This window comes from Mucor mucedo (genome assembly GCF_025094135.1).
Source record: "Mucor mucedo strain NRRL 3635 chromosome Unknown EV154scaffold_5, whole genome shotgun sequence".
Taxonomy (NCBI): domain Eukaryota; kingdom Fungi; phylum Mucoromycota; class Mucoromycetes; order Mucorales; family Mucoraceae; genus Mucor; species Mucor mucedo.
The window spans coordinates 375,361-400,890 of record NW_026252289.1 but is presented as its reverse complement, the minus strand read 5'-3'; the positions used below and the strand labels follow the sequence as shown (position 1 = coordinate 400,890).

The window sequence follows — 25,530 nt, the reverse complement described above, 5'->3', positions numbered from 1 at the left end:
AAAAAAAAAAAAAAAGAAAAAAAAAAAAAAGCAAAAAAGAACGAAAAAAAAAAAAAAAAAAAAAAAAAAAACGTGAAATGTACAATAAGTTTTTTTTTTTTCGCTTTAAACTTTTTTTTTTAAACCCAATTATTCCAATCTTCATCATCACTCATTTCTACTTCAACTGTTTCATAGCGACAGTTGGGACTATCAAAAACGGCATCATCGTCTTCTTCAACACTATCTTCTTCTTCTGTAAAGGAATCAGGGAAATAACAATACCGCAGTGGACTAGTGGGTTTAGGGAATTGAGCAATGATATCACGCCAATTCATCATACGATGAATATTCTTGGATATTTCATGAGGGGTATGTTGACCATATAATCTTTTGGAGGTGGATGTCAAGGTGGGTGGACAATGCTTCTTTTTGGGTACACACTCCTCATGATTCCAACTGTACTTGCCCTTATGGTCATACAACAGAATATCTATCCCCAGATTAGAACAATCAAAAGCATGTTCCAGGCTGTCATCAATTAATACATCTACACCAATCTCTTGACAAATCACAGACTTGGGTTTAGAAATATACTCCATTTGCTCTGTATCAGACAGATTCAAGTTACAGAAATAGATGCTTTCAAAAATGCCTAGATACATAAAAATATTTTTTTTTTATACACAGCGTGTGGACACAAATGGTAAGAAAAACTATAAAGTTGTATCACACTGAAAATAGATATTTTTTTTTTTTCTGTTTTACCTGGATAATGTCTATCTACAAATCGCTTTGTCTTTTCTGCTACAAACTGTTGTCTGGAGGTAATAATAACGAGGGTAAAATTTCGTCTCTTGAGCATCTTGAGTGCTTCCAATGCAAAGTCCCTGATGGGTTGGATTTGTTCAAAATGTACAGAGTCATAGAACTCTCTCACTTTCATACAACTCTCTTCTTTCGTACCTCCCCAAATCTTCCAGTAATCCAAACTATTAAAATCCGTAACCTTCAATTGAGTCCCATAGCTATCATTATGCCACTCTGTCAAACTCTCTAATGTATGTGCAAGTGTTTGATCAAGATCAACTCCAATGATTTTACGAGGTTCTTTAAGAAACATTTTTTTAAAAAAAAAAGTGAGAAAGAAAAAGAAGAAAAAAAGGGAAAAAGAAAAGGTGGACTAACCACCTAAATGGAAAAAAAAAAGGAGTTGCCCCCCCCCCCTCGCTCTCCCTTCCACTCTTCTCTCTTCCCTTCTTCTCCGAAACAAATTTACTTTTTACCGCATTTAAACTCCATTGACAAAAAAAAAAAAAAAAGGAGAGTAAATGGAAAAAGGGAATAAAATAAACGCACTGACCTTTTATTTAATTGATAGTTATTATTAAAGAATACCAAATCTGTATTCACAATTGAAATTAACACAAGCGTATTCTTGTAATGAACAGGACCATTTAATTTCTTACACTCACGACGAATGAGACTGGCATTTTTACCGGAGGCTGTCCACACATGCAAGATATGACGATCGAACTTTGTATTAACAATATTTTCACTCGATCGAACTATATTCTTTAATTTCTTTCGTAAAAGTTTATTCGCATCTTGACTTGTGTAAGCTCTAGCATAAGCTACTGCCCGTGTCACTGAAACACCCACTGTCAGCACAGGAGACTGCTGACTATAATAATGACATGCATAATCCATCAACGGTCCGCTCCCTCCATTATCGCTCGTATTCGGATACCCATACTTTAGTTCCATCTCCGTCTTATACAGTCCAACTCCCAATAACCGAGATAACACCTCAATCGAAAGTGCTTCACTGAAAACACTCGAGCCTCCTCCATTTTTACTGCTGAGCAGTGTTTGAAACCCTTTCTTTCCCTCCACATGAGAGCGTGTCAGATTCACATTGGTCTCAATCACTCTAAATTGTCCACTCTCGTATAGTCCATTGAAGAGTCGTAGCATATTGCCTTGCGACGTATAGATCGTCATGTCTGGGTATTGAAAACGTAACCTTGTCTTGAACAGCCATTGCAGCAACGCATGCTTCTTTTGACCCCATTGACTCTTCAACCCTCCAAACATTTTCGGGGAGCACAAACAAAAATGTTACAGACAAAAAAAAAAAAAAAATTATCCCACCTGTTTGTGATCGGGGGTGAACTTGTTTTTGACATTTTTTATTAATAGATTTTTAGGTAGGACTCACTCATGAAAAAAAAATGCAATAGAGATGAAACCTTCGGTCGGTCCAATGTCTCCTTTTATATATATACACACATCTATCTAAAAACAGAATCCACCTTTTTGTTTATCACCTTTTTTCATCTGTGTGTGTTTCTAAGGGTTAAGGGGGGAAATGTATTACCCCAGATCTTTCTGGGGCTACCATGGATACCATCATCCGTGTGTGTGTGTGTGTGTGAAAACAACAACTATATATATAAAAAAAAAAAAAAGTCGATACTGTTGTTCTTTTAGATTCCATAAATTCACGGTTTATTTGTTGGTGTGGCCCAAAGTAGAATGGAGGACAATGAGAAAGCATGTGTATGAAGAAAACAAAAACAGAAACATTTGCATGTGCTGTAAGCGTTACACGATTCCTTTCCTTTTTACATATATATACATATTTTCTATACTTTTTGTAGCATCACATGGCTTTTATCAGTAAGAAAAGAAAGCAGAAAGGCGGGGGGGGGGATTAGATTACTTTAATTCAGTAGAAATAAAAAAAAAAAAAAGAAGCTCCATGTTCATACAGACAGGCGTAACTATCAAAAAAAAAAAGTCGATCTTTTTTTTTTCTAATGCGACCCTAGCCCCTTCTTTTAACAACAACGAATGGGCTACACCGTTGTCTCACTTTGTTTCTCTTTCAGATACTTACTTATTTCAAACAGTATGGATTATCCTTCGTCGTCATGATTGATGCGATAGTGAGACTTCCACAGGGGGAGGGCCTAATGACCTACACAGCAGACCTCTTACTTTAAGAGTACCAAAGTTTAATTTCTCCTATATATATACGATCGCCACTGATTTCCTATTCCCACATGATCCTATGGGGGATAAGTGCATCGTACATATTTATAGTCTAATCAAAAAAGGGGTGTGAGTAGTTTCTTACAAGCTGTCATTTTTTTTTTTTTTTTTTGGGAGGCAAGCTCACAACTCGTTCTAAATTCTAATTTGAGTTATGATATTTAAAATCGATTGCTGATGATCCAAGTAAATCGATTTATAACAGTGAAAAAAAAAGATAATGAAAAAAAGAAAAAGAGCAAATCGAAATTTTCCTTTGTAGAAAGGTTTCACTCATTTGAAGCAGCGAAAAAAATAAAATAATGCATGCGTGCTACTTTAGTGATTTAGAACTCCTTCCAGAAACAACGATTATTCAGGCAATGACAGGAAAGAAGAGAGAGATATACTAACCCACAGTTTGTGTCCCATCCAGAATACTTAAAACCAAGGCTAATAATAGGTAGTTCTGGCCCCCCCCTTTTTTTTTGTGGCGCGAGTATATACATATACAGTGTGATAATCCATAATGCTTTTAATGAAAATGTCGCAGAACTCATCTGCCAGTCGTATTTTTTTTCGGCATGTTTCCGTGACAGCTCTTAATCTAAAAACTATCAATACACCCCCCCTCCTCATAAAATGTGTTAACGTCTGCACAGTGTGCCTAAAAAAAAAGTTTATGCCTGCACATGGGATATGTTATTGTAACTTCTTTAGTGATGTATACCCTTCTTACTTTTGAAGTAAGTGGATATTCTCTTCATAAAATATGCTTGAGAAAACACTGATAAAACATCACACGTATGAAAGCATAAAGAAAATTGAGATTTGATTGGATGAATGAATGATTAAATAATCAATTGATTACATCATCCTGACATAAACTTGCTTTCTTGTTTATCATTAAAACGCGTTTTTTTTTTTTTTCACCTCCCTTTTTTTCTTTCCTTATCTTTATCAAACAAAACAAGAGATGTAATCCAGCTTTTTTTACGTGGTGATATTACGGCTGCGGCTAGTTAATCGTGTCTATACAATGGGGGATTACTGTAAGTCAAATAATCTCAAAAAGATATAAGAAAAAAGATACTAAAAAACCCATGTTATTTTAACTTTCACTTTAGATGCTTGCGTGATAGTATAGGGTCGCTGGCAGAAGTATTAACGGAAAAAAAGACTTCTTGGCACAGAAACTTGGCGCATAGCTTCGTGGTTTGGAGATTGATAGACTTCACCTTGGCTTCCATAGGTTCCTTGGTCTTGCTTTTTCTACAGTATCCAATAATGCATATAGTGGAAGCGATGGCTCTAACATTTTTCCTATACTGTTGTACATTGGTGATATCTTCCCAGGTGAAATTACGTAGTTCTGATTTTACAACATTGTAAAATCTTCCCCGCTTCCTTTTGTTGTTCATTTGTCGCGCTTTGTAGGTCCCCAAGACCCATCCTTACCCATCCATTCCATCAGATCTGTGATAGCCAAAGCACTTCCAGCGAATAAGATTTGATGATGTCATAAACTTCCTCCTTCCCCAAGAACAGGCTCTCAGTTATGTGAGGTATCTCATTCAATGTCAGGATGTATTTACATAAATCAAGGATACCAGGTGCTTTTTTTTTTGGTGCATCTGGGGTTTAGTAGTCCATGGAGCAAAAATCACATACTCTGTGCTTATTGCCTCACCTCGGTCAGGACAGTCCCATCACAAGCTTCTCGTGCAAGTTGCCCTTTTACAACTTGTGTTATCATAAAAGGTATGCTTATCACTGATAAAATTGTATTTCAACATCACATCAATATAAATTTACTTATTGTTCTTATATCATCAGATAATTTATTTTACTAAATGCCTCGGTCAGGTGCTTATGCTCTTTTACAGCATGTAGTTCCCTGATAGTGTCTTGTAAGACTGTCAAGGAAGACTCTCAAGTCTCAACGTAGGAAGGCGGTTATTCAGGGAGGTTTAAACGCCTTATCTCACTTAACAACACCACGCCAGAAAAATCATCACCTTCTGCTTGTAATAAAATCGCACTATTTAACATATAAAATTGCATATAAAATCATTCCATCGATCCTTGATCGACAGGTACATAATACCATAACACTCATAAAAAATAATAGCATATAAAATATCCTGAGTTATACAGTTAGATATTCCAATAGAAGATCCCATTTCGAATAATAGATTGGCTACACTGATAAGGCTCATCAGCCAATAATACCATGTGAACACAAACTAGCCCATAATTTTACCCACGCTTTAAATAACTATATAACTATACCCCATACCCCCTTTTCTTTCAGAGATGAAAGAGGGATTCACTTTTAATAAGAATAAAAAAGCCTACAAGCAATATTAATCTTATTCTTCCTGTTTTTTTATCTTTTATTTTTCCGTGTCAAACAAACCGTTTTTCCACATTTTTTAAGATTACCTCCTTGTAAACTTTTTACTTCCGACTACTATCCACTACTATAACTAATTCTGATTCTCCTTCCGGCCCTGGTGGCTATAATCAACTCGCTTCTGGTTCATCCAACAAGGAAATGTCTGCTGGTACTCCTGACGCTACTTTAAACACTCCCTTGAATGAGCAAGCCTCTGCTGAATGGCAAGTTGCACAAGATGAACATGTACATAGGGATATAGATGAAGACATCGCCCGTATTTCATTTGAGCAGGATAATCAAAAAGTCGATTTAGACACTGACATGCCTTTAGCTGATCCTATTACGGCTGTAGCTTTACAAAGCCCCACTAGTATCATCGATAATTTACTGAAGCAACGTGAAGCTACTACGGAAGCCATGGTAGCTATTCTTTCTAGCGGTTATGTATCTAAAGAGGATCATGATTGTGCCTATGAAATGTCCCTTGAGATTGAGAAAAAGAATTCCATCATCCAATCTTTAGCCTCTACTTCAAGGTCTGTACCATCCATCGGGATTAAAGGTACCGAAGCATCAAAGTACGCCACTAACCCAGCCTCAAATGAAGGTTTATCATTGAATCGTACAGATCTGCCTCGTCTCCAAATTACTGGAAAGACGTATTCACAATATCGTGGTGAGAGAGTTTTTAAGTCCATTGATGATTTCATCAAGACTTTTGAGGACGTCGTATTGTCAGCGAATCAAAACGTCATTAGTGGTTTAAAACTCCTTCTGGAATTAAAAAAAAGGGGAGAGATGCCATAGTATTTATTATGTAAGTAACCAATTGAAGATAACATTAAAGAAGAGAAAAAAAGAAAAGAAACGAAAAGAAACGAAAAGAAACGAAAAGAACAGAAAATAAAGTAGGGAATACTTCAATGAGAAAGGGGAATAAATGTTCAAGCATTCCTTGACCTCTTTACTAAACCTCGTCGACAGTTAAACTTATTGATAATGTCATCATTATGCAATAATTCATGTCGCGTAAACACAGTTATCTTGTGACCTTCATCCACTACCAGTTCCTTAATCGCCTTGCTGGACTTTATGAAACATCTTAAATCATCGACGTTTGTTGACATACCCGCAAAATCGATCGCCACTAAGCGTACCTTTTGACTTGTTGTTGCCAGAAATTTGATCATGTCTTGTGTGTTTCCACTACATTTAACTTGATCAGAGCAAAGATTGGGCATATCGTAATCACGGGAATTGATAGGATCGTTGGCAGACGTATCAATGGAAACAAAGACTTCTTGACACAGAAACTTGGTGCGTAACTTCATGGTTTGAAGATCAATAGACTTCACCTTAGCTTGCATTGGTTCCTTGGTCTTGCTTTTTCTACAGTATCCAATTGTACATATAGTAGAAGCGGTGGCTCTGACATTTTTCCTATACTGTTGTACATTGGTGATATCTGCCCAGGTAAAATTACGTAATTCTGATTTTACAACATTGTAAAATCTTCCTCGTTTCCTTTCTTTATTTATTTGACGTCGCTTCGTAGGTCCCCAAGACCCATCCTTTCCTATCCATTCCACCAAATCTGTTGTTTTTAAATCATCTTCAGGAAAATATGCCTTGATGATGTTATAAACTTCCTCCTCCCCCAAGAACAGGCTCTCAGTTATGTAAGGTATGGCATTCAATGTCAGGATTTGTTTACACAAATCAAGGACACCTGAGCGCGAAAGCGCGATTGAACTTACATCATTGATGCTGCTTGTCGTTCTACTGTCGGTGGAAGGGGATACTTTTGCTGGCGTGGTGTTGAGTGAGATCAGGCGATTAAACCTCCAAGGCTCCATATTGATTTTTGTCGTCGAAATAGCAACAGCTAGTGTAGGGTCGCCATTGACAATTGTAACTGGCTCTAGACCAGCATCATGTAATAATTTCATTGCTAATGTACAGTTCTCAGTGGAGACTTCGAAACCGTATATTAAACACGCTGCGTGCTCAGCTGCCATACGCATTTTACATTTAAAAATCAAATACAGGAAGACCAACAACATTTTTTTTTTTTTCTATTTTTTTTATTATTGGCGATAAAGTCAAGTCACATTATATTTTTTATTTTGATTTGAAGTGACGTGCGCGCACATCGGGAAATTTTGGTGTACTTTGGTGTACTTTGGTGTAATTTGGTGTTAACACCATTTCGGTGTAAAATCCGCTCCCAGGGACAGTCTGATGTTAACACCTAAACCAATCTTATGACACTTGAATCATGCTAACACGTATATACAACTAATCCCACCCTAATGGTGTAAACATCAGCTGGATGTAAATTGGTGTAAAGTAATGATGCTTTTTAAACCTTATTATATTTATTACAAAAATTGGATAACTAAAAATATGATTTTTATTTAAGCTGTCATTTGATAATGATATTCATCTATGATCTTCTTTGCTTCTGCGATTTGCCTACGTAAATAAGTATCTAGGTTAGTACCGGAAGACTTTTATTTCTTTCATGTTGCTCTTTACCTTTCTGTTCGGAAATTCTTGGACATTTGTGTCCATTTGGGCTGCAAAATAAATTCGCATGGCCAAAGACGAGCACAATCCTTAAGGAAACCAAACCTTGGATCGATTTCCACTACTTCCTCTTGTATTGATTTAAGCATTGTCCATTGCTCAGTGCCATTCGAGGATCCCCATCCTCTGTACTTACCCATGTGATTCCGGAAAGCGAAAGCAAGACAAACAGAAAGGGCAGAACGATTTAAATTCTCCATCATAGCTTCCTTGTCAGTTTCAGACAAGCCTTCTACTTGTTTCAATAGCAAAATTCCTATTTCCAGTTTCTTGTCCTTGTATGAAACTGCCTTCGGTACAGTAATAGAAGGAACAGACCAGAAGAAACAGTAGACTCACCTTGTTGGACACCTCTTTCAGTCAAACTTTGTAACGCTTCCTGTAAAGTGTCGATTTTATCTTCAAGGCAAATGATGTTCCTTTCCAACGTTGAGCAGGCTTCATCCACCTTTGCCGTAATCATATCATCCATCGATTTCTTTTGAGCTAACAAGGCTCTTTCTACTATTGCTTCTATAAACGAGAGCAAATCGGATGTAGGTTCGATGGGTTGTTTTCTTTCATTATCTATTTCCGTCAAAAACAATAAAACGACAGACTCGTCGTCCAATCTTCTTTTCACACTTTCTGACACTTTAAAAAAAAATTGTTATACATTACTGCCCTACTTGTCAAGAAAAAGTTAAGTTGAAAGATTTATCAAGTTACCTTAATAATCATAAGATTCAACAATCATTAAAATCTACAGTCGAGTATCAAAAAATATTAGGATTAGTCCTTCATTAAGTGGAAATACCGCAATGGGCCAACAAATCTTACAAAATTTGCAGAACACTGGCACCGCGTTCGAGAATGTGTCTACAGAAACCGAAACGTGCGAAGACGAATCTATGGATTGCGATTATGAACAAAGAAAATGTTGCGTTCGCTGAGGAATCACAAGGCATGCTTGCAGACGAAGAATTCCAAGATCAGAACATGAATCCTGAAGAAGAATGTTTGACTCAGGAAAAAAAAAGATGTTACGAAAAAATAGAAATTTTTAAGAAAACCGTTCAAACACCGATTTGTATTGACACGCAAGGCTGCACGAGACCTCTTGATTTGACTGAAAAAGCCAGTTTGAAGATAAGAGACATCATGAGAAAGCGGGCAGTATCAAAAACTGCCTCAGAAGAGTTAATTTCAGCATTTAATGAGTATATGTCAGATCTTGAGCTCGGTAAATTGATAAATGTTATATCACTAAATATTTGTTTATTTATGACGTTTTTTTCAATAGAACAACACCTCCATTTGCTTTCACCCTACAAATGCGATGCAATCTCCAGCAAGAACATATACAGAGTAGACTCAGATACGTACGACATGTTTCGTAACGGCTGTTACATGTTTGTGGATGATGAACAAGAGAGAGGACAAACTGAGTGTCCAAATGTTTCTTGTAAAGCTGCTAGATACACCGATAATGCCACAGGTGTACCTGTAGAAACTCATACGCAGTTATCTCTCGCAAAGCAACTCGGAAATTTTCTGACTCAACAAAGAAATGTCAACAACATCAACGCATATAGAGAAGAGAGACAATCTTCGTCTGGATCTTACAAAGTTGTTTTTGATGGTAGTGCCTGGAAGAACAGCCAAGATTTAGAAGGTGATAAAATGATCTCATTGGCTTTACATGCCGATGCATTTTCACCTTTTAAAAGAGGTGCTGCTGGTCAAAGTATGACGCTGTTGATGGTGACACTTCTAGATTTATCTCCAGAATTCAGGTATTGTACTGATAACATTTAAATTTGAAATGAAATACTGATTTTTTGTACATATATTTACTTGAAAAAGATTCAAAAAACTTATTCCACGCCCGTAATTTTTCTTTTTTGGGATCACCACGCCCGTAACCCGACTTTGCCATCGCACTATGAAATATACGGGCGTTGCAAACTGACTGCCTACCAAAAATTTAATCCTCACCCCGTAATCCACTATCTAGTAGAATTCCAAATCTAAATTTTCTCAAAATAAAAAGATATACAAAGTTCTAACAGTATTTTCTTTTGTTACCCTAATTTATAATTTATCTCCATCCCAAACACCAGCCATTCTCCCGTTACCAAACTGCCATTTTGTTGTATTCGAGCAGTATATGCACCACATTTGCGGTAACATACTTGCACTCCGACGATTGAAGTAATTTATCATCTTTCACCTTTTGGCATATGTCAGATGATATTTGTCGTATTTGGGTACGATTCACTTAAGAATAAATAAGCAAATCGTTCAAATAATTAAATTATGAAATAAAAAAGAACCTTCAATGTTGCATACCAGCATACACATGTATACTGCTACACAACTTCTCCTACTTCGAGTACATATTTCTATATTAAAGATTACATGATTGGCCTAAACACGATATACGAATGACAGTTGGATACAGAAAGCTATACCGCTGAGTTACGATATCACCGATCGAGAAGAGAATCTTCTCAGATCAAATCAAGAATTATAAGAAAGAGAAACTTAATATTAATAGTTCTCTCAATGGCTTAGCTACCCATAGAGAGAATAGAACAGCTATTAGTATAAATGGTTCATTTACTTATATGTTGATATAATTATACTGCCTATAAAGAGTATAAAGAAATAGTGTATGAATTAATGGATACCTATCTTCTACAACCAAATATACAAATTTCGATAAGATATTCTATATTTGGGATCGTATTTTATGCATTAGAAAATTAAAGCATAAATGATCAGTTACAACTATTATGTTCTATTGCCAATTACACTTGACAAACAAGTATGTATCTTTTAACAGTATCCGTTACACGATCTTACAAAGAAGTGTGCCACTGCACCAAGTATTTGTCAGAATACTCGTGTTCCCGTTTCACACATCTGGGACAACGTTACCTTTAATCAATTCTAACGAGTAGAGTTTAGATAACACAAGATGGAAGACTAAAATATAGATTTATTCCAAAACCAGAAAGGTTGACTCATCATAAATCCAGGAGATGTTGGCAATATAAAAAGGATTGATTATTTCATAGCAGCAGAGTTCTTTTAGTCTATTTTTACCCTAATAAAAATATTCGTTTTATCTCATTATTTTTTACGTGCATTTTATCAAATATCACAATATTTCATAATTCACGTAACACTAATATATTTATTTCAGTTACGGACTGTTATTTTATTATCCTTGATGTACCTTGCGGGATATTGACAGTTTAGACAATATGTCAATATAATCTACCCACGGTAATTATCTTCCCGTTTGCTGTAAATAGTTGTGTTCGTTGTGTATAAAAGAAATCCACAAATTTTATGTTTAATAACGTTCAGTTCCTTTTTGCAATCTGGTTAATACTCTGTCTTATTTTCTTTTTTGTCTTTGAATTTTTCACATTTCCCACTTACCACTGGCCTATTTTTCAATAGCCACTGGTGTATCACTTAAGACTATCTCACCATAATAACAACTACTCTAATGTAAATCTGGAACATATAAGAATCACCGATACAACAAATACGAATCACCGACTTTACAAACATGAACATATAATATATATACAAGAGCAAATTAAGTATTTAATAAAGGATTATCTTATATTTGATTGAAATTATTGTCTCTTAGACATCGGATATCACAGCCACTTCCCCAATTTCCACTGGCCAGTGGGAAAAAGGCCAGTGGGAAAATGGCCAGTGGGAAAATGGCCAGTGGGAAAATGGCCAGTGGGAAAATGGCCAGTGGGAAAATGGCCAGTGGGAAAATGGCCAGTGGGAAAATGGCCAGTGGGAAAATGGCCAGTGGGAAAATGGCCAGTGGAAAATGGTCAGTGGCCAGTGGAAAATGGCCAGTGGCCAGTGGAAAAAGGTCAGTGGCCAGTGGAAATAGGCCAGTGGCCAGTGGGAAAATGGCCAGTGGCCAGTGGAAATAGGCCAGTGGCCAGTGGAAAAAGGTCAGTGGCCAGTGGAAAAAGGCCAGTGGCCAGTGGAAAAAGGTCAGTGGCCAGTGGAAATAGGCCAGTGGCCAGTGGAAAATGGCCAGTGGCCAGTGGAAAAAGGTCAGTGGCCAGTGGAAAAAGGTCAGTGGCCAGTGGAAAAAGGTCAGTGGCCAGTGGAAATAGGCCAGTGGCCAGTGGAAAATGGCCAGTGGAAATAGGCCAGTGGCCAGTGGGAAAATGGCCAGTGGCCAGTGGAAATAGGCCAGTGGCCAGTGGAAAAAGGTCAGTGGCCAGTGGAAAAAGGCCAGTGGCCAGTGGAAAATGGCCAGTGGCCAGTGGAAAAAGGTCAGTGGCCAGTGGAAATAGGCCAGTGGCCAGTGGGAAAATGGCCAGTGGCCAGTGGAAATAGGCCAGTGGCCAGTGGAAAAAGGTCAGTGGCCAGTGGAAATAGGCCAGTGGCCAGTGGAAAATGGCCAGTGGGAAAATGGCCAGTGGCCAGTGGAAATAGGCCAGTGGCCAGTGGAAAATGGCCAGTGGAAATAGGCCAGTGGCCAGTGGAAAAAGGTCAGTGGCCAGTGGAAATAGGCCAGTGGCCAGTGGAAAATGGCCAGTGGCCAGTGGAAAATGGCCAGTGGGAAAATGGCCAGTGGCCAGTGGAAAATGGCAGTGGAAATAGGCCAGTGGCCAGTGGGAAAATGGCCAGTGGCCAGTGGGAAAATGGCCAGTGGCCAGTGGAAAAAGGTCAGTGGCCAGTGGAAATAGGCCAGTGGCCAGTGGGAAAATGGCCAGTGGCCAGTGGGAAAATGGCCAGTGGCCAGTGGAAAAAGGTCAGTGGCCAGTGGAAATAGGCCAGTGGCCAGTGGAAAATGGCCAGTGGCCAGTGGAAAAAGGTCAGTGGCCAGTGGAAAAAGGTCAGTGGCCAGTGGAAAATGGCCAGTGGCCAGTGGAAAAAAGGTCAGTGGCCAGTGGAAATAGGCCAGTGGCCAGTGGGAAAATGGCCAGTGGCCAGTGGAAATAGGCCAGTGGCCAGTGGAAAAAGGTCAGTGGCCAGTGGAAAAAGGCCAGTGGCCAGTGGAAAATGGCCAGTGGCCAGTGGAAAAAGGTCAGTGGCCAGTGGAAAATGGCAGTGGAAATAGGCCAGTGGCCAGTGGACAATGGCCAGTGGCCAGTGGAAATAGGCAGTGGCCAGTGGAAAAAGGTCAGTGGCCAGTGGAAATAGGCCAGTGGCCAGTGGAAAATGGCCAGTGGAAATAGGCCAGTGGCCAGTGGGAAAAATGGCCAGTGGCCAGTGGAAATAGGCAGTGGCCAGTGGAAAAAGGTCAGTGGCCAGTGGAAAAAGGCCAGTGGCCAGTGGAAAATGGCCAGTGGCCAGTGGAAAATGGCCAGTGGCCAGTGGAAAAAGGTCAGTGGCCAGTGGAAATAGGCCAGTGGCCAGTGGAAAAAAGGTCAGTGGCCAGTGGAAAATGGCCAGTGGCCAGTGGAAAAAGGTCAGTGGCCAGTGGAAATAGGCCAGTGGCCAGTGGGAAAATGGCCAGTGGCCAGTGGAAATAGGCCAGTGGCAGTGGAAAAAAGGTCAGTGGGCCAGTGGAAATAGGCCAGTGGCCAGTGGAAAATGGCCAGTGGGAAAATGGCCAGTGGCCAGTGGAAATAGGCCAGGGCCAGTGGAAAATGGCAGTGGAAATAGGCCAGTGGCCAGTGGAAAAGGTCAGTGGCCAGTGGAAATAGGCCAGTGGCCAGTGGAAAATGGCCAGTGGAAAAGGCCAGTGGCCAGTGGAAAATGGCCAGTGGAATAGGCCAGTGGCCAGTGGGAAAATGGCCAGTGGCCAGTGGGAAAATGGCCAGTGGCCAGTTGGAAAAAGGTCAGTGGCCAGTGGAATAGGCCAGTGGCCAGTGGGGAAAATGGCCAGTGGCCAGTGAAAAAGGTCAGTGGCCAGTGGAAAAGGTCAGTGGCCAGTGAAAATGGCCAGTGGCCAGTGGAAAAAGGTCAGTGGCCAGTGGAAATAGGCCAGTGGCCAGTGGAAAATGGCCAGTGGCCAGTGGAAATAGGCCAGTGGCCAGTGGAAAAAGGTCAGTGGCCAGTGGAAAAAGGCCAGTGGCCAGTGGAAAATGGCCAGTGGCCAGTGGAAAAAGGTCCAAGTGGCCAGTGGAAAATGGCAGTGGAAAAAGGTCAGTGGTCCAGTGGAAAAAGGTCCCGTGGCAGTGGAAATAGGCCAGTGGCCAGTGGGAAAATGGCCCCAGTGGCCCGTGGAAATAGGCCATGGGCCAGTGGAAAAAGGTCAGTGGCCAGTTGGAAATAGGCCAGTGGCAGTGGACAATAGGGCCATGGCCAGTGGGAAACTGGCCAGTGGCCAGTGGAAATAGGCCAGTGGCCAGTGGAAAAGTTTTCATGGCCGTGGAAAAGGCAGTGGCCAGTGGAAAATGGCCCCGTGGCCAGTGGAAAAAGGTCCAGTGGCAAGTGGAAAATAGGCCAGTGGCCAAGTGGAAAAAGGTCAGTGGCCAGTGGGAAATAGGGCCAGTGGCCAGTGGAAAAGGTCAGTGGCCAGTGGAAATCGGCCAGTGGCCAGTGGAAAAATGGTCCAGTGGCCAGTGGAAATAGGCAGTGGCCAGTGGAAAACTGGTACCAGTGGCCAGGAAATAGGCCAGTGGCCAGTGGAAAAAAGGGTCAGTGGCCAGTGGAAATAGGCCAGTGGCCAGTGGAAAATGACCAGTGGGAAAATGGCCAGTGGCCAGTGGAAATAGGCCAGGGCCAGGGAAAATGGCCAGTGGAAATAGGCCAGTGGCCAGTGGAAAAAGTGGCCATGGAAATAGGGCCAGTGGCCAGTGGAAAATGGCCAGTGGCCAGTGGAAAATGGCCAGTGGAAATGGCCAGTGGCCAGTGGAAAATGGCCAGTGGGAATATCCAGTGCCGTGGGAAAATGGCCATGGCCAGTGGGAAAATGCAGTGCCAGTGGAAAAGGTCAGTGGCCATTGAAATAGGCCAGTGGCCAGTGGAAAATGGCCAGTGGAAATAGGCCAGTGGCCAGTGGGAAAATGGCCAGTTGGGAAAATGGCCATGGGAAAATGGCATGGAAATGGCCATGGGAAATGGCCAGTGGAAAATGGTCAGTGGCCATGGAAAATGCCATGGCCAGTGGAAAAAGGTCAGTGGCCAGTGGAAATAGGCCTTGGCCAGTGGGAAAATGGCCATGGCCAGTGGAAATAGGCCAGTGGCCAGTGGAAAAGGTCAGTGGCCAGTGGAAAAAGGCCAGTGGCCAGTGGAAAATGGCCAGTGGCCAGTGGAAAAAGGTCAGTGGCCAGTGGAAATAGGCCAGTGGCCAGTGGAAAAAGGCCAGTGGCCAGTGGAAAATGGCCAGTGGCCAGTGGAAAAAGCTCAGTGGCCAGTGGAAAATGGCCAGTGGAAAAAGGTCAGTGGCCAGTGGAAAAAGGTCAGTGGCCAGTGGAAATAGGCCAGTGGCCAGTGGAAAATGGCCAGTGGCCAGTGGAAATAGGCCAGTGGCCAGTGGAAAAAGGTCAGTGGCCAGTGGAAAAAGGTCAGTGGCCAGTGGAAATAGGCCAGTGGCCAGTGGGAAAATGGCCAGTGGCCAGTGGAAATAGGCCAGTGGCCAGTGGAAAAAGGTCAGTGGCCAGTGGAAATAGGCCAGTGGCCAGTGGAAAATGGCCAGTGGGAAAATGGCCAGTGGAAAATGGCCAGTGGCCAGTGGAAAAGGTCAGTGGCCAGTGGAAATAGGCCAGTGGCCAGTGGAAAATGGCCAGTGGCCAGTGGAAAATGGCCAGTGGGAAAATGGCCAGTGGCCAGTGGAAAATGGCCAGTGGAAATAGGCCAGTGGCCAGTGGAAAAAGGTCAGTGGCCAGTGGAAATAGGCCAGTGGCCAGTGGAAAATGGCCAGTGGGAAAATGGCCAGTGGGAAAATGGCCAGTGGAAAATGGCCAGTGGAAATAGGCCAGTGGCCAGTGGGAAAATGGCCAGTGGCCAGTGGAAATTTACCAAGGCTATAATTTTTCGCCTGATCCGTAAGTGTTTACCCATTCAAAGCCATTAACGCGCACCCGGTAATTTTTCCTTATTGGGATATCCGCACCCGGCACTCGACTCTGGCAGCTGAGACTCAAATATTTGGGTGTGGATATTTTGTTTTCCACACCCGTATTTTTTTAGCGTTGATTGCACGCCCATATACACTTGAGTTTTGTATCCGAGCCAAATAACGTACACTAAAAAGCTCCAAATATCAGGAATTAAATGGGATAGAAGTGCTTGTCTTTTTTTTCTGCTTTGGGAATCGAAAAGTCTTAAGAATTAAGTGGGTGTCTGACTAACGGGGAAGCGAAAAATCTTAAAAATTAAGTGGGCTCGACTGTGAATCGAAAAGTCTTACAGCTTAAGTAGAAATTAACTTAGTAAAAAAAGATAGGAACTAAAGTTTCACCCAAGAGGCTAAGAAAAGAGATACAATTTGATCTGACACTGGCGTATATGTAATCATTCGCAGCAAAACAACGGTGAAGAAGCTCCATAGTCAGCTTAACCATTATGATTCTACGGCATGTTCCGAGGCTGTTACTTTTAGATAGCATTTATAACTTCTTCTGCAGTCTTGTATCTATTGATAGGAATACAGGAATAGGTTCCTGGACAGCATAGGTCATGTCATTTAAATCAAACTCGTTTCGATTGTCGGTGTTCATTTCTAAATCTGATAATATCCGTACCAATATGGGCTTTTTTTTCGTATAAAGCTTCATATAATTACACGTAAAACTTATAAAGTAAGCAGATTTCGTCAATGTTTATTTTATGGATTTGGAAAAGGAATTTGTTTTATGTCAATTGAATTACTGGGTGTGGATAAAACTTTTGGGTGTGGAAACAGCCAGAGTCGGGAGCCGGGTGTGGATATCCCAAAAAGAAAACTTTACGGGTGTGGAATAAGTTTTTTGATCTACTTATATACCCGAATTTTTGAGCGGTTTTTAAAAGTAGAGGACTGCTTTGCTTTTGATTTTCAGGCAGAGGGAAGGGACACACGTTTATTATTAATTTTTTTATTTTTAGAATCGGAAGGAATGTTTGTGGAATCTATACGAGAGAGACACCAGTGACGGAAGCTGGTCAATTCTTCGAGCTCATTTTTGTTAAGAGTATATTGCTGCCGTTTAAGTTTATGATTGTTGGAAAGCAGAGTGTCAAATTCTGTTGAAGAATTGCTTGAAGCGATGGGAGAAGCTTGTTCTGTCAAATTAGGAAGGCTTGAACTATCGGCAGAGGGCTGGTGAATATTTGAGAAAGTGGGGTCGAAAGAAGCTATTTAATTTAAGGTTAGTAAAAAAAAATGAAGCCGTAAAGATTCAATAGTATTTATATTTACCTTCAAATACAGACAACCAGGACATATAACGCTTCAATAAACGCATATGTTTGCATGCGATATTGTTAAAGCGGAAGTCAGGGCAGCTGCAAGAGATCATTTGGAAATCGTCCACCACAACGTTATAATTCACACCTGAAGTCGAGAAAGAAGAAACAACATAAACACTTCTACCATCAGAATTTGTAATAGCAGTTTAGATCATATGCTCCAAAGCATCAGCACTGATGACCTCTGCCTGAATCTCTCTTGTGCGATGTCGTCTTTCCTCGGGACCCATTCTTTCAACTTTCAAAAAGATACGACTGATGTTATTATTGTACTCAGGCAGAACATCCTTCACCAAAACAAACACCAGTCGATCAACCCTTCTATTTCTTTTTCTACCAAGATATGTTGTCTTTAACTGATTATGCCAACTCTCCACATAGTTGTTCGTCTCCATATTAGTGTACATGGCCGGTTGGTATGCGGCGGATTGTGGCATGAACGCATCGTCTTCCAGGTACCGACTTTAAAGTACTGCAAAAAATCGCGATACACGGAGTACTCGGTCAGTTTTCTTGTAAGGACAGATTTGTCACGCTCCCACATCATTGCCTTTAGATCAGCAATGATCTTGTTCTGGACGGTGTTATTGCGGAGTGTATCATCAGGCTTGACCAATTGCCGGATTTTCCCTGTCCAAGCTCTTGCCACATGGAACAAACACCATTGGACACTTGCCGAAGGGTATACTGCTTGAATCGCACCCAACTCGGTACTACTGACATCGATGGTGATCTTCTCGATGTTCAAGATCCCAACATTTTTTCTCAGGAACCTCAAGAAGTTGGCCAATGGGCTTATGGATTGATCGATGGTTAAAAAGAAAGCAACAGGACAACCAGTGCCGGTCAAGGGATGGCGCGTGACAATCGTATAGAGGATTCCGTTGGAAAAACCTGGTAGTGCTGTGGTTAGCGTCAAGACATACACTACGATCTTGCAGTAACCATTGATGGACTACCTGGCAAACAGATGACCTTCCAAGTGGCTGGGCAGTTGATCTTCTTGCTTCTCTCTTGCAATCCGCGTACATGGCCGGAAGCACCACCTCGGACAACACCAGCATGTACTCTTTTAGGTCCTGAACGATGGCATACATAGTACTCTCTGAAGACATATGTTTGCTGTTTTTGTCTACCATTTAAGTATCCAGTAGGGGCATCTTGATGTTTGTTAAAATTCCATTTTACACCTTTTTTGGAAACAGATCTTGAATCACAGTTTTGTATGCCTCGATAGGAACTGTTACAGTAACAGGAATAGGACAATAAGGTTGGATGTCCATTGATATTTTATACAAATAATAGGAAAGGTAAGTTGAAAAAGGAGACATGCAGGATAAAGGAAGTTTTATAAATTCTGTTACTGGGCCCGATTGGGTATTAAAACATGTACAATGCAATAAAAAGTATAAATTTTAAATATCCATTATGTTAATCAAAACTTTGCTTTAAAAAGTAAACAACATCAAAGGCTTATATCGTACCAAGTTAAATTATCGATGCCATACAATGTTCTTTGCTACATTTCAAGAGTACTTACTTTGGCTTAAGATCGAGATACCGGGTTCTTTTTTTTTATCAATATAGAATACCTCTTTATGTATCCATAAAAATATGACATTTAAAAGAAGAACAAGAGGGGACTAAGCTACAGATTTTTGATGGGCAAGGCAACCATGGAGTTTCTGCACCGGTGTCTTGAGGCCAATGGCTACGTATATTCAAGCGTTAGAACGCCATCTTTTTTCTAAGTCTTTTGGATGAGCATTTGGTCCCTAATTAAACTTAAATATCCAATAAAACTTTACATATGCTATTGCTTCTTTTTTTTCAGTCAGTCCCTCACAATTTTTCGATTCTCAGTCAGCTACACAGCCAAAAAAAAAATTCGGGCGTTTTTCTCCTTAATTTGTAAGATTTAAAATTCTTGCTGTAGTTTTTGTGGCTTGGTGAAAGTATTCGGGTATTTAAGGGCGGATTGATGACATAATGGACTTACGACAGCATAAAGTGACGTAACATAAATCACAATTTATATGACGTTGAATAAAATTTATCACATCTTTTGTGTTCTTGTTTATCAGCCTACAAATAAAGCTGGTTCACACACTTTATTGTTCACCTTTTCTTTTCTCTTAACATATTTCTTCTATCTTATAACATATGTTGAAAAAAGGCAGCGGTTTGTGATATGATTGCCCTCATGGAGGTGAGACAACAAGCACAGAGTATGTAATTCTTGTTCCATGAGCTACTAAACTCCAGATGCACCAAAAAAAAGCACCTGGTATCCTTGATTTGTGCAAATAAATCCTGACAATGAATGCGATACCTTACATAACTGAGAGCCTGTTCTTGGGGAAGGAGGAAGTTTATGACATCATCAAGGCGTATTTTCCAGAAGATGATTTAAGAACAACAGATTTGGTGGAATGGATGGGAAAGGATGGGTCTTGGGGACCTACAAAGCGTCGGCAAATGAACAAAGAAAGGAAGCGCGGAAGATTTTACAATGTTGTTAAATTAGAATTACGTAATTTTACTTGGGAAGATATCATCAATGTCCAACAGTATAGGAAGAATGCTAGAGCCACCGCTTCCACTATATGCCCCATTGGATACTGTAGAAAAAGCAAGACCAAGGAACCTATGGAAGCCAAGGTAAAGTCCATTGGGTACTGTCGCAAAAGCAAGACCAAGGAACCCATAGAAGCCAAGGTAAAGTCCATCGGGTGCTGACTCAAAAGCAAGACCAAGGAACCCATAGAAGCCAAGGTAAAGTCCATCGGGTGCTGACTCAAAAGCAAGACTAAGGAACCCATAGAAGCCAAGGTAAAGTCCATCGGGTGCTGACTCAAAAGCAAGACCAAGGAACCCATAGAAGCCAAGGTAAAGTCCATCGGGTGCTGACTCAAAAGCAAGACCAAGGAACCCATAGAAGCCAAGGTAAAGTCCATCGGGTGCTGACTCAAAAGCAAGACTAAGGAACCCATAGAAGCCAAGGTAAAGTCCATCGGGTGCTGACTCAAAAGCAAGACCAAGGAACCCATAGAAGCCAAGGTAAAGTCCATCGGGTGCTGACTCAAAAGCAAGACTAAGGAACCCATAGAAGCCAAGGTAAAGTCCATTGGGTACTGTCGCAAAAGCAAGACCAAGGAACCCATAGAAGCCAAGGTAAAGTCCATCGGGTGCTGACTCAAAAGCAAGACCAAGGAACCCATAGAAGCCAAGGTAAAGTCCATCGGGTGCTGACTCAAAAGCAAGACCAAGGAACCCATAGAAGCCAAGGTAAAGTCCATCGGGTGCTGACTCAAAAGCAAGACCAAGGAACCCATAGAAGCCAAGGTAAAGTCCATCGGGTGCTGACTCAAAAGCAAGACCAAGGAACCCATAGAAGCCAAGGTAAAGTCCATCGGGTGCTGACTCAAAAGCAAGACCAAGGAACCCATAGAAGCCAAGGTAAAGTCCATCGGGTGCTGACTCAAAAGCAAGACCAAGGAACCCATGTAAGCCAAGGTAAAGTCCATCGATCTCCATGACGCAAAAGTAAGACCAAGGAACCTATGCAAGCTAAGGTGAAGTCTATTGATCTCCAAACCATGAAGCTACGCACCAAGTATCTGTACCAAGAAGTCTTTGTTTCCATTGATATGTCTGCCAACGATCCTACCAATTCACGTGATTATGATATGCGCTCCCTAATCTTTGCTCGGACCAAGTCAAGTGTAGTGGAAACACACAAGACACGATTAAATGTTTTGGCAGCAACAGGTCGAAAAGGTACGCTTAGTGGCGATTGATTTTGCGGGTACGTCCACAAAACGTTGACGATTTGAGACGTTTCATAAAATCCAGCAAGGCAATCAAGGAACTGACAGTGGATGAAAGAACATAGGGTCACTGTGTTTATTGTCACTATGAATTGCTGTCGACGGTGACATTATCAACAAGTTTAAGTGTCGATGAGGTCCAGTAAAGAGATCAAGAAATTGACTTGAGTCCCACTGCAAAGATGTCTTTTTTCTGTGTACAAGCAACCTGTAGCAGTATAAAAATCCTATATTTACATATGTTTCTGCTCTTCTTTTTGTTAAAATCTATCTCTTTGATAAATAAAACCTTTTTATTCATGAATCATTAAAGGACACGGTGAAACTTAATTTTGTTAAAAAAGAAATAAAAACTATCCACTTGTTAGCATGTGAGGACACACTTTTTTGAACTTGCACTTTTATTTGTACATTTTCAAAGACAAGTTGCACAAGATTTGCTTGAGATAGTAGCCTGTGTAAGATGATTACTACTTGAAGGTGTGTGAGGCGCATAAGAAAGAGATGGATAGGTAATGCAAGGCATATGAATAAAGCAGCAGGAATAAGATGAAACCCGGTCAACTCAAATAATATCTCCTTTCAAACAACTCTTTTCAGTACCTATTTGTTTATGGCATTTTCAGTGTGTGTGTGTATGTGTGTGTGTGTGTGAGCCCGCTCTCCAGATCTTTCCCAAGCGACCATGATACCATTGTCCGTGTGAGTGAAAAAAAAAAAGTATAAATCTTGACACTCTATAAAAAAAAAAAATTACGGTTTTTATTTGTTGATACAGCCCTAAAAGTAGAATAGCTGTTGGACAATGAGGAAGAAAAGAAGGTGGCATGTGCTTTGGATGTTACACGGACATCTTTTTTTTCTTTTTATAACATTTCTAAACTTTTGCAGTCTAAAAGTATCGTGTCACATGGTAAGCGATGCTTTATTAGTAAATAAGAAGAGGGGGGAGCGGGATTAGATCAGATCAGATCTCATACTTTATCTTTAGCTGGAGAAAAAAAAAACTCTTTTACTAATTAGAGTGATATCAAGTCGATCTTCCCAGTGGAGGCCTAGCCCCCCCCCACCTTTTTATATTATAATGCAACCAATGGTCATAGCGCAAAGCGTTTCCTCATTTGGGGAAGGGGGATTTTTTTGTTTTGTTTAGCTAGTGTATACAATTATCTTTATATATATATATCTATCTATATACACACATGAAAGAGATAGCGAAGAAGAAATATTATTAATTTGACTTTTCGGGGGAGGGGGATGAATCATGACCTGAACAGCAGACCTTTTTAGAGTATCAAAACTTAATTCCTCCTATATAAGATCGCCACTGATTTCTTACTTCTAAAGCACATGATCACTTACAGCAGGATAAGGTACGTGAGAAACACTGGTCAAAGTAGTCTCATGTTTCCAATCATAAGAAAGGGTGTGTGTGTGTGTGTGTGAAAATAATATTACTTTTTTATAGCTGTCATTTTTGGGGGCTTTTTTTTTTTATTGATATAGAGTTGAAGCTAAAAAAAAAAAAGATGAAATGATTGCGGGTAAAAAGAAAGTAAAACCAACATTTGGGGGGTGCGGTAGAAAGATAAATGATAGAAAAAAAGAACGGAAAATTTCCCTTTTACGAATTCAATTGAAATAGCGAATTAATGCAGATGAAAGAGAGTAGTGCCACCTCAGAACGGAAAATAGAGATTGAAACTCCTTCCAGAAAAAAAAAGGGGGGGGGAGAGGGAGGGGAGTAAGGGGAAAGTGATTTGCACTGACTTGGAAAGAGAAAGACAGATTGAAAATAGAAAAGTGACATTTATGTCAACTGTCACCTCGGGGAAAGAGAGAAAATGAATGAATGAATAAAAAGAAAGAGAGAGATGATGTAGTAGAAAAAAATGGGCACATGAAAATATATAAAGCTTTACTTTTCCCCCTTTTTTTACAAGCCCCTTGCATGGGGGTTCCGTTATTTTACAACTTTCTTTTATTTTGCTTTCTCTCCGTCTTCGCCGAAACGCCCATGAACATGAAGAGGAAAACGGATTCTTTATTATAAAAGTGAGTAAGAAGGATGAAACGTGTCGGGGATAGTATTGACTTGGATAAATATAATGATTTTTAGGGAGAGAAAGATGACAACAAGTCATCATGCAACATGAAAAGGTCACGCAGGAGAGAGCAGCAGAAATCAGCAGCAGCAGCAACAACAACAGGATATAAAGCAGCATAAGAATAACCACCACCACCATCATCATCATCATCATCGAAATCATGACCATCCTTTTGTACGACACACATTCCTTTTCTTTTTTGTAGACCAACAAGAAAAAAGTTTTAATCATTCCTTATGAAGTTTGATTTTTTAATTTGCAATAAATAAAAAAAAAGGGCGGGTAAAATGTCAAAACGTTACATCTACAACTTATAAGACATCTTCTTTTTTACAAGAGAGTTTGACAAGGGGCAAAGATAAATAAAAATGTCAAGAGAAGATCACAAGGAGAAAGAAAAGAAAATAGCCACTCAAAATATGACACTCCCTTTTTTTTTTACCCCTATATTATATATCTTTTTTTTTTTTTTTCGTGGGCGCTGTCAAAAAAAAAAAAAATAACAGTTTGAGGGATATCCTTGTAGGATGGATTAAATTCGGTTTTCAACTTTATTTGGACAACATACCATAATAAGAATGTCTTTTTCTTTGACAGGCTGGGTTCTCTCACTTCCCACCCCGTATATTGAAAACGCAGCCAAGCTTGTTTATGAACCTGTCACGTACGTACCTTTTTTTTTTTTTGTTTTTTTTGCCGATCAATCCCCCATAACCATATGCACGTCCCTTGAATTGATATAAATAGTTCCTTCTTTTATATTATTTCCCCCTTTTTTTTATATATATATATATATATTTATTTGATTATTTCTTGTATTCTCGTTTTTACGACCTTTCTTTCTTTTTTTCTTTTTTTCTCTCTCTTTTGTATGTATCAACAATCCGTTTCTTCTATGGACTCCACGGTAATATATACATATATATACACACATGTAGAATGTAAACAAAGAGAGACTCATGCCCAGAAAGCTTCGTATATTCAGTCCTATTATTCTATTCCACGATGCAAGTAGTTGCAGCAGTGATCATCAGGTGATCCAACTCAAGAAACAAAAGGTCAATGCCATGTTAAAAAGTAACGGACAATTCTGGAGTAATGTGATTTGGAGTACCCGAAATAGTGCATTTTCCAGTCCACCTCAAACACCACCACCTACTACCGCATTATTTACGTCTTGTAATTCATCTGTGTCCTCATGTCCAGAAGAGGGAGGTCAAACTCGACAGAAATGGTACGGCACTCCCTCGGATGAAGAAGAATTAGAAGAAGAAGAAGAGGAAGAAGAAGAAGAAGAGGATGTGGATGTGGAAGAAGATGATACAAGAAATATCCAAACAGTAAAGAAACGTGTAAAATCCACCAATGGTCGAAAGCGACGAGGCAACTTACCCAAAAGTGTGACTGCCATATTAAAACAATGGTTGATTGATCATTGTCGACATCCATACCCAACTGAAGAAGAAAAGCGGTCCCTAAGGATAAAGACCAATTTAACTTTGAACCAAATTAGTAATTGGTTTATTAATGCACGTAGAAGAATATTACCCTTGATTCTGTCATCACCAAATACAATCGCATCTCCAGAGACCACTTCAGAAAAGAAGACCAGAAGAAAGCGAGGCTGGATGTCTGATTCCACCCGTAAGTTTAACCTTTTTATTCGTTTCTCGTTACTAACTCTCTTTTACTTGATAGAGCCAAAGCAGACTAGTCCTAAAGGGCGTCGTCAGCAATTAGTCTAATTAGCCCATTTTATATATTTATATATATATATATATATCTTTTATCCCACATATATAAAAAAAAAAGAAAAAAAAAAAGAAAAAAAATTTAATAAAATATAACCCCACCCCCCAAATGTACATTTTAAAAAAAAAAAAAAAAAAAAAAAAAAAAACGGTTATCTCGGTTTGATCCGATACCTTTTTTTCTCTCTTTTTGATTATGTAAGATGTGGCAGTTTTAAAAGTAGGGGGGAAAGGGGGGGACTTATGTGTGAACAATCAAATTTTGTTCTGTAATCTATTGGTCATACGGACGGGAAAAAACGCAAATTAGAACGGCGATCGAACTCGGTACCATTGGTAGCAATCTTTTGATTTTATCGGGATAGTCAGGAACACACAACAATATGTTTCGCATTGTTGGTGTGAGTAAGGTTTCAACTCCAATTGTAAAATACCCCAAAAAGATAAAGTAAAAAAAA

General features: G+C 40.0%; 9 protein-coding genes across 9 annotated transcripts; 3 read left to right on the top strand and 6 right to left on the bottom strand.

Annotated features, from left to right (window-relative positions):
• Positions 1–5: 5 nt before the first annotated feature.
• Positions 6–1,197, bottom strand: EV154DRAFT_492425 (uncharacterized protein). Its single transcript, XM_051599666.1, has 2 exons — positions 748–1,197; positions 6–634 (listed from the first exon to the last, which is right to left on the bottom strand). Exons 1-2 carry the CDS (start codon positions 1,100–1,102, stop codon positions 120–122), a joined length of 870 nt encoding a protein of 289 aa, XP_051462891.1. The 5' UTR covers positions 1,103–1,197; the 3' UTR covers positions 6–119.
• Positions 1,198–6,271: 5,074 nt separating this feature from the next.
• Positions 6,272–6,822, bottom strand: EV154DRAFT_492417 (uncharacterized protein). Its single transcript, XM_051599665.1, has one exon. The coding sequence runs from the start codon at positions 6,781–6,783 to the stop codon at positions 6,361–6,363; it is 423 nt and encodes a 140-aa protein (XP_051462890.1). The 5' UTR covers positions 6,784–6,822; the 3' UTR covers positions 6,272–6,360.
• Positions 6,787–7,558, bottom strand: EV154DRAFT_435046 (uncharacterized protein; the record flags this gene model as incomplete). Its single annotated transcript, XM_051596778.1, has 2 exons — positions 6,960–7,558; positions 6,787–6,905 (listed from the first exon to the last, which is right to left on the bottom strand). Coding segments are annotated over exons 1-2 (639 nt in total), but the record flags the coding sequence as incomplete, so codon positions are not given.
• A 275-nt stretch (positions 7,559–7,833) lies between these two features.
• On the bottom strand, positions 7,834–8,477 carry EV154DRAFT_476489 (uncharacterized protein; the record flags this gene model as incomplete). Its single annotated transcript, XM_051598040.1, has 3 exons — positions 7,834–7,891; positions 7,955–8,291; positions 8,345–8,477. 3 exons carry the CDS (start codon positions 8,475–8,477, stop codon positions 7,834–7,836), a joined length of 528 nt encoding a protein of 175 aa, XP_051462888.1.
• Positions 8,478–11,664: 3,187 nt separating this feature from the next.
• Positions 11,665–11,835, bottom strand: EV154DRAFT_411677 (uncharacterized protein; the record flags this gene model as incomplete). The annotated part of the gene is made up of 1 exon (XM_051595469.1): positions 11,665–11,835. A coding segment is annotated over one exon (171 nt), but the record flags the coding sequence as incomplete, so codon positions are not given.
• Positions 11,836–11,933: 98 nt separating this feature from the next.
• EV154DRAFT_411494 (uncharacterized protein) lies at positions 11,934–14,264 on the top strand (the record flags this gene model as incomplete). Its single annotated transcript, XM_051595458.1, has 2 exons — positions 11,934–12,161; positions 13,890–14,264. Coding segments are annotated over 2 exons (603 nt in total), but the record flags the coding sequence as incomplete, so codon positions are not given.
• Positions 14,265–19,504: 5,240 nt separating this feature from the next.
• On the top strand, positions 19,505–20,591 carry EV154DRAFT_240300 (uncharacterized protein). The gene is made up of 3 exons (XM_051594546.1): positions 19,505–20,044; positions 20,102–20,158; positions 20,493–20,591. The coding sequence occupies exons 1-2, from the start codon at positions 19,703–19,705 to the stop codon at positions 20,120–20,122; spliced, it is 363 nt and encodes a 120-aa protein (XP_051462885.1). The 5' UTR covers positions 19,505–19,702; the 3' UTR covers positions 20,123–20,158; positions 20,493–20,591.
• Positions 20,592–22,892: 2,301 nt separating this feature from the next.
• Positions 22,893–23,471, bottom strand: EV154DRAFT_492397 (uncharacterized protein; the record flags this gene model as incomplete). The annotated part of the gene is made up of 3 exons (XM_051599664.1): positions 22,893–22,920; positions 22,984–23,039; positions 23,136–23,471. The coding sequence occupies 3 exons, from the start codon at positions 23,469–23,471 to the stop codon at positions 22,893–22,895; spliced, it is 420 nt and encodes a 139-aa protein (XP_051462884.1).
• A 379-nt stretch (positions 23,472–23,850) lies between these two features.
• Positions 23,851–25,140, top strand: EV154DRAFT_240121 (uncharacterized protein). Its single transcript, XM_051594545.1, has 3 exons — positions 23,851–24,228; positions 24,293–24,965; positions 25,020–25,140. Exons 1-3 carry the CDS (start codon positions 24,193–24,195, stop codon positions 25,064–25,066), a joined length of 756 nt encoding a protein of 251 aa, XP_051462883.1. The 5' UTR covers positions 23,851–24,192; the 3' UTR covers positions 25,067–25,140.
• Positions 25,141–25,530: the final 390 nt, after the last annotated feature.

Coding starts and splice junctions, on each gene's coding strand:
- EV154DRAFT_492425 (XM_051599666.1), bottom strand. CDS start 1,102: ATGTTTCTTAAAGAACCTCGTAAAATCATTGGAGTTGATCTTGATCAA. Junction 635..747: donor TGTAGATAGACATTATCCAG/GTAAAACAGAAA, acceptor TTATGTATCTAG/GCATTTTTGAAAGCATCTAT.
- EV154DRAFT_492417 (XM_051599665.1), bottom strand. CDS start 6,783: ATGCAAGCTAAGGTGAAGTCTATTGATCTTCAAACCATGAAGTTACGC.
- EV154DRAFT_240300 (XM_051594546.1), top strand. CDS start 19,703: ATGAATGCGATACCTTACATAACTGAGAGCCTGTTCTTGGGGAAGGAG. Junction 20,045..20,101: donor AGGAACCTATGGAAGCCAAG/GTAAAGTCCATT, acceptor ATAGAAGCCAAG/GTAAAGTCCATCGGGTGCTG.
- EV154DRAFT_240121 (XM_051594545.1), top strand. CDS start 24,193: ATGTATCAACAATCCGTTTCTTCTATGGACTCCACG. Junction 24,229..24,292: donor TTTCTTCTATGGACTCCACG/GTAATATATACA, acceptor ATGCCCAGAAAG/CTTCGTATATTCAGTCCTAT. Junction 24,966..25,019: donor CTGGATGTCTGATTCCACCC/GTAAGTTTAACC, acceptor TTTACTTGATAG/AGCCAAAGCAGACTAGTCCT.